A 6,554-nucleotide genomic window follows, 5' to 3' on the forward strand; every position below is an offset into this window, starting at 1 on the left:
GGTGAATCCAACAACTGGAAGCCTTTAGCGTTGCGCAATCTCCGGAGAAAAATAAAATCCAACCTTTCGGGCTTTTTGTTTCTGCTTGCCATTAAAAGAAGCAACCTTTTTAGCACTTAACCAAACCCTGAGAAACTAACCATGAATTCTACTAAATTCTTTTTTGTCATAATTAGATTGCTTATCTTCCTTGTGATTCCTCCCTCTTCCATTTCTGTTGCCCTGGATGCCATTACACCAAACCAACCCCTAAGATATGGCGACGTTCTTCTCTCCGCCACTAAAATCTTTGCACTAGGGTTTTTTAGCCCAGGCAATTCTCATAACCGTTACATCGGAGTTTGGTACAACAATATTCCAATCCAAACAATCGTCTGGATTGCAAACAGAGACAACCCCATAACTCCTATTGCTGGAACTTGGCTCCTAGCTATTCATGGAGATCATGGAGGCCTTGTCATTTATGGGAAGGACCAAAATAACCCTCTTTGGTCTGCTAATGTCACAGTCTCTTCGCCAAACAATTCCGTAATAGCCAAACTTTTGGATACAGGAAATCTTGTATTGCTTGAGAACAATGGTAGTAGCCCAAGGGTGCTGTGGCAAGGCTTTGATTACCCCTCAGATACACTGCTTCCATTAATGAAGATTGGGCTGAACCGGCGGTCAGGGCTGAACAGGCGCTTAACATCTCGGAAGTCCCAGGATGATCCCGGATCAGGGAATTTTTCGTATGAGATTGACCCAACCGGGTTTCCGCAGTTGATTCTTTACAAGGGTCAAACCAAATGGTTTCGAGGCGGAACTTGGACCGGCCAGAGATTTAGCGGGATCCCTGAATTTACAATTAATAGTGTCCGCAGCTTTGTGAACGATAAAGATGAGATATATATGATGTATACTGTTCCAAATGGCTCAGTATTCACAAGGGGGGTGCTAGATGAATCAGGAATTGTTAAACGGTTCGTATGGCGAGATCAAGAAAACAAATGGATCGAAGTAAGCTCTAGCCCTAGTGAGTGGTGTGACTACTATGGACAGTGTGGTCCAAATGGTAACTGCGACCCATACAGTAATTATAACTTCTCTTGCCTTTGTCTGCCCGGATTTGAACCCAAGTTCCCCCAGGACTGGTATCTGAGAGATGGATTGGGTGGATGCCTGAGAAAATTGGGAGCGTCTACATGCCAAAAAGGGGAAGGGTTTGCTAAGGTGGCACGTGTGAAGGTACCCGACTCATCTAAGGCACGTGTGAATATGAGTTTGAGTCTGCAAGGGTGTGAGCAAGAGTGCATGAAGAATTGTTCTTGCATGGCATACGCGCGTGCAGATGAAAGGGGAGGAGGGAAGGGTTGCGTGACGTGGTACGGGGACTTGATAGACACAAGAACTTTTTCAAATGTTGGGCAGGACTTGTATGTACGAGTTGATGCAGTTACTTTAGGTAGTCACTTTATTTTTTATTCTCACAATATTTTGTATTGTACACTTTCTACCGGAATTTCTCTAATACGAGACAAATCTTGTTGGATAGTTGTTGCCCGGCTGTACTTTGCCCTGATCCGCCTGACTAATTACATCCCAAATTATTTCGCACATGATAAAACCCCATAGTTCTTCTTTATTTTTTATAGTGATTTGCTACTGTTTACAGTTCACAACTGTTGAATTCGTTGGTTTTTTATTTTTATTTTATATCCTTGTAGCTCAATTTGCAAATGGTTCTGTAATTAGCAAGAAGGCAAGGCTGGCAATTTCACTATTATCCGCTCTTGTGTTCCTGGGCCTAGTTTTCCTTTTGTGTTGCTTGGTAAGGAGGAAGAGCAAAGGTAAATAAATTTTGCTTCTCCATCTTAATTAGTATCCCTCTTGTGTCGGTCTCCATTACATCAACACTAAAATAAACGACTACAATCGCTAATATTAGTTGTAAGAATAGAGGTGGTAAAAGACTTATTAGTGGCTACTGGACGGGTATACTATGAGGACTTTTACTCACTCTATTCTGTACAACTAATGCCAACGGTTGTTGTAAGTTTTCTTGTAGTGTCGCGCAATACTGATTGTTTGTGACCAAAAGGCTATAACACTGCATTGCTTTTTAATTATGTATTTCATGACAGCAGGCAGGCAGAGAAAAAATATGTTTTTCATGGAAGATAGAACAGATCTCGATCTCGATGATCAAAGTAAAATAAACTCAGAATTACAATTCTTTGATCAAACAACCGTCGCAGCCGCCACGGACAATTTCTCTGTAGCGAACAAGCTTGGGAAAGGAGGTTTTGGCTCAGTCTATAAGGTAGTTAGCTCCTATAATTTTCCGAATGATGCATAACTTCAGGTTAACCTAGAAGCTTACAACAAATATGCAATTCATGTTTGATGCCTCTAAAAATGAATGGTAACATAAGTGCTTGGATTATAATTTCAGGGTGTACTTCATAATGGAAAGGAAATAGCGGTGAAACGACTATCGAAGAATTCTGGTCAAGGAATTGAAGAGTTTAAGAATGAAGTTGTGATAATTGCGAAACTCCAACACATAAACCTTGTCAAGATTATAGGTTGCTGCGTTGAAGATGACGAGAAGATGCTGATCTATGAATACGTACCAAACAAAAGTTTGGACTGTTTTATTTTTGGTACGTCTTCTTATTTTTTTCCTTTAATTTCGTTTTGAAGCTAAAGTTAACAAGAATTGATTTGGTTTCAACTTCTTACTGTATTCAGATGAAACAAAAAGATATCTTTTAGATTGGACAAAACGCTTTGAGATTATCTGTGGGATTGCTAGAGGGATTTTATACCTTCATCAAGATTCGAGATTAAGGATTATCCATAGAGATCTAAAGGCCAGTAATATTCTACTGGATGCATCTATGAGCCCCAAAATAGCAGATTTTGGTATGGCAAGAATATTTCCAAGGGATCAATGTGAAGCAAATACACATCGTGTGGTCGGAACATAGTAAGTTAATTAAATTTCATCAAAATTGAAGATATAAATTGGCTAGAGCTTACCATAATAGTAGGTTAATAATTCCACCTTCCGAGAACAAGTCTCACCATGATCTCTTTATACTTTTGCAGTGGTTATATGTCACCGGAGTATGCAATGGAAGGAATTTTTTCAGTAAAATCTGATGTGTACAGTTTTGGTGTTTTGCTGCTAGAAATCATAACTGGCAGAAGGAATTCCGGTTACTACCACAAAAAATATCCCCACTCAAATTTGGTTGGATATGTAAGCTAACTATAGCCTATTTGTAAACAATGATTTTCCCTACTTTATTCATGCTTGGTTGATTTTTTTCAAAACTCTTCTAGGTTTGGGACTTGTGGAGAGAAGGCAATGCCTTGGAAATCGTTGATCCATCCATAGGCGAATCGTACCATGTCAACGAAGTTGTGAGATGCATCCAAATTGGCCTATTGTGTGTGCAAGAGTTTGCTGCTGACCGGCCAACCATGTCGGCGGTTGTTTTCATGCTAGGTAAAGAGGCAGCAGTTCCTTCCCCAACACAGCCTGCATTTTTGTTGAAGAGGAGTTGTACTAGAGTAGATCCATCAACGAGTACTGAAGGAGCTAGTTCTATAAATGATGTGACATGTACAGAAATAGAAGCTCGCTAAAGAAAGGCATAGGATTATCCGACATGTTCCACAATATATATATATAAGTACTGAAGGAGCTAGTTCTATAAATGATGTGACATGTACAGAAATAGAAGCTGGCTAAAGAAAGGCATAGGATTATCTGACATGTTCCACAATATATATATATATATAAGACCGTACATCTTTATTGGTATATCCAGATAATAGGTAGGAGCATAAACTGAAACATTTTGGAGCTACAAAGATAGTTATTTAATCGTTAGCAACGCATAAAAACATTCCTCCTAGAGTAGTTGTTAATACAAATAACAGAAACTCTATTATAGCCATTTCTGTACATTCAGTGTCACACCCCGATCCCGACATACGTTCAGGATCAACACGTGATGTCACCAAATACCCGTATCTCTAACATACCCCACCTCCAAGATATAGGCAAAGCACAACTCAAGAATCGAATCGCATAGTAATTTTTCGTATACTTTATGGCTGCATCTAACTTTCTCGTTAGACTGCCTACGTACCCTAAATAGGGATCAAGCCATTCGTAGTTCCCTAACATACCTCACGTTTTACAAAGTCCGATACGAAATCCATCTCATATCAAAGCAAGCCATAATCCCACCAATAGACATCCAACAAAAGCAATAATTCAATTACCATCCAAGTCATCCAATTATGCACACGATCAAGTAGCACCCAACAAGAGTAATCAACCAATGAGATAAATAATAATATAAGATTCCACGAAGTTTAGTATAATCAAACTCCGTAATTGTCTGTCGTATTTCCCCTAACTAGACTCCTGAGCATTGCTTTTAGTCACTGGTACATTGATGCTTCAACATGACCAATTCCATTTTCACAAATATAAGACATTACTAAATGCATGACATGAACTTTAATTCTAGTCAAAGTACTTGGAATTACTAACTAATTTAACAGCACCCAATTCAAATGTCATTTTGGTTGATCTATAATAACTTCGTCACTGCCAATACGTTTGAATGGAAATAATTCTGGACCATAGGTGATTTATGTAATACCCTGAAAACTTTAAATATATAAATATGTGGAGAAAATCGAAAATAAATCGATTTATGATTATGAAGAATTAAATCAAGAATATTATTGAGCTTTTATTTGATTTTTCAAGAATTTATAATAATTTGTGTAAGTTTAGTTTTAAATTAAACTAGTTACGAGGTTTAAAGTTTGGACCTTAATTATTTAAAATACGTAGACCTTTTGAGGTCAAAAATTATATTTTTGAATAGAGCTCGACCTCACGAACGCGTAGGCGCAAACCATTCGTGAAACGGAGTTAGAACGAAGAAGTTATTAACGTTTAAAGTTGAGGGCATTTTAGTAAAATAGTTGAGTTCAAGATAACTCCAGATTTTTGAAGAAAAATCTAGAAGGCCACGTGTGTGGCCGAGATTTAAAGACAGAAAATATGGGCAGTGGAGATGGATTATAAAGGGAGAAAAGAGGGAGGAGAAAAAGGGGGGGGGGAGGAGGATGACCAATGGGTGAAGAGAGAAAGGAGGGAAAGGAGAGAAGGAGAATTGGAGAGGAACCCGCCGGGTTTCCTTGACCCGCGGACCCGGTTGCAACCCATAGGGTTCTCCGGTAAAATTCATTCTTTTTTCTGATGTATTGGGCCGATATAACCCTCTAAATCATCATATATACCTTCCCTCTACCATCTCCCTAGCAAATTTGAGACGATTGGGTTCAGAATTTTGGAAGAAAGGAACTCGTGGGTGTCGTATGACCCATGGTCGAAATCCAGCAAATCGGAAACATTTTCATTAAATTAACACCACCACTAGACTCTTCATGAACCAAGAAACAAAGCCCATTCATGGGTTGGGGCATCGGAGTTGCTATGGAGTCGAATTGAGGACACCCAAATTCTAGGGTTTCGATAGGTTTTGATGAAATTGGAGCCTTTTCAGGCAAAATTGGCCTTTTTTGTAGGTATGAAAGTTTCTCTACTCATTGAGATCTTCATTTCTATAATTTTTGAGAATTTTTAGAAATAGTTGAATTTTCCGGCAAGTCGGGCAGCGGCGCACGGCCAGGGAGCTGACATTTGCGTTGTTATATGAATTTCATCATTTTAAGTAGGTTGTTTTTTATCTAATTGTTATGATTTAAATATTAATATGATTGTGGTGTATATGGGATTAAATGAATAGTTTGTATTTGGTTCGAAACTTTGAACTTTTGAACTACAAAAGGCTTGATCCATGTTGAGGGTACGTAGGCAGTCTAACAAGATGTTAGATGCAGCCATAAAATATGTAAAGTTAAATTAATTCAAGAATAAGGGTTGCATAATGGAAATTGGTCCCTACAAAGAAATGGTACTAAATTGGAATTTAAATTGGATGTTTTGGAAAAATGAATAATGCTTATAAATTGCTTGTGGGATGAAGGATTTGAATTGGAGTTGTTAGCTAAGGATAATAAACTAAATAAGATTTTTATTTTGGGCCTATCACTAATATTATTATTTCTCGAAATAAAATAAATATTTGGGGACCGGGGCGTTACAATTTATGCGTTTCAATAGGTATAAATGCACCGATACATTAAATCATTGAGCTTATAATTGTATAAGAAAATGGTTCTATGAAACCCAACACATAACCATACAACGTGGTTTAGCCACAAACTCAATATGCATCAGTAAATTAGAATTAAAACTAAGAGAAGAACAAATATTGCAAAGGCAAAAAGCTCCCTCTCCACAAAAGCTACAGAAAAGCAGTTTCAATCAACCAAGACTAAACCTAATTTTGAACACCCAAAACTATACCGGTTGATGCAAACTTACATGGGTTTCAAAGCTTGTTTTGTGTACTTTAAAAGCATAAAAGATTTGTAGATAACAGAGTTCTAAGTTGAAAGTTATGCAAGTTATA

At 37.9% G+C, this 6,554-nt stretch overlaps 1 protein-coding gene across 2 annotated transcripts; it reads left to right on the forward strand.

The window, feature by feature from the left end:
* Nucleotides 1-3,814, forward strand: LOC103426952 (G-type lectin S-receptor-like serine/threonine-protein kinase At1g11410). Of its 2 annotated transcripts, none has more exons than XM_008365032.4 (7): nt 1-1,444; nt 1,707-1,829; nt 2,127-2,302; nt 2,435-2,645; nt 2,734-2,971; nt 3,094-3,247; nt 3,331-3,814. In XM_008365032.4, the coding sequence occupies exons 1-7, from the start codon at nt 142-144 to the stop codon at nt 3,634-3,636; spliced, it is 2,511 nt and encodes an 836-aa protein (XP_008363254.2). In that variant the 5' UTR covers nt 1-141; the 3' UTR covers nt 3,637-3,814. The 2 variants fall into 2 exon arrangements, with proteins under 2 accessions (XP_008363254.2, XP_017185478.2); XM_017329989.3 differs by having other exon boundaries at nt 4-1,444; nt 2,124-2,302.
* The last annotated feature ends 2,740 nt before the right edge of the window (nt 3,815-6,554 follow it).

The sequence above is a fragment of the Malus domestica genome, chromosome 02 (assembly GCF_042453785.1).
Source record: "Malus domestica chromosome 02, GDT2T_hap1".
NCBI classification, from domain to species: Eukaryota; Viridiplantae; Streptophyta; class Magnoliopsida; order Rosales; family Rosaceae; genus Malus; species Malus domestica.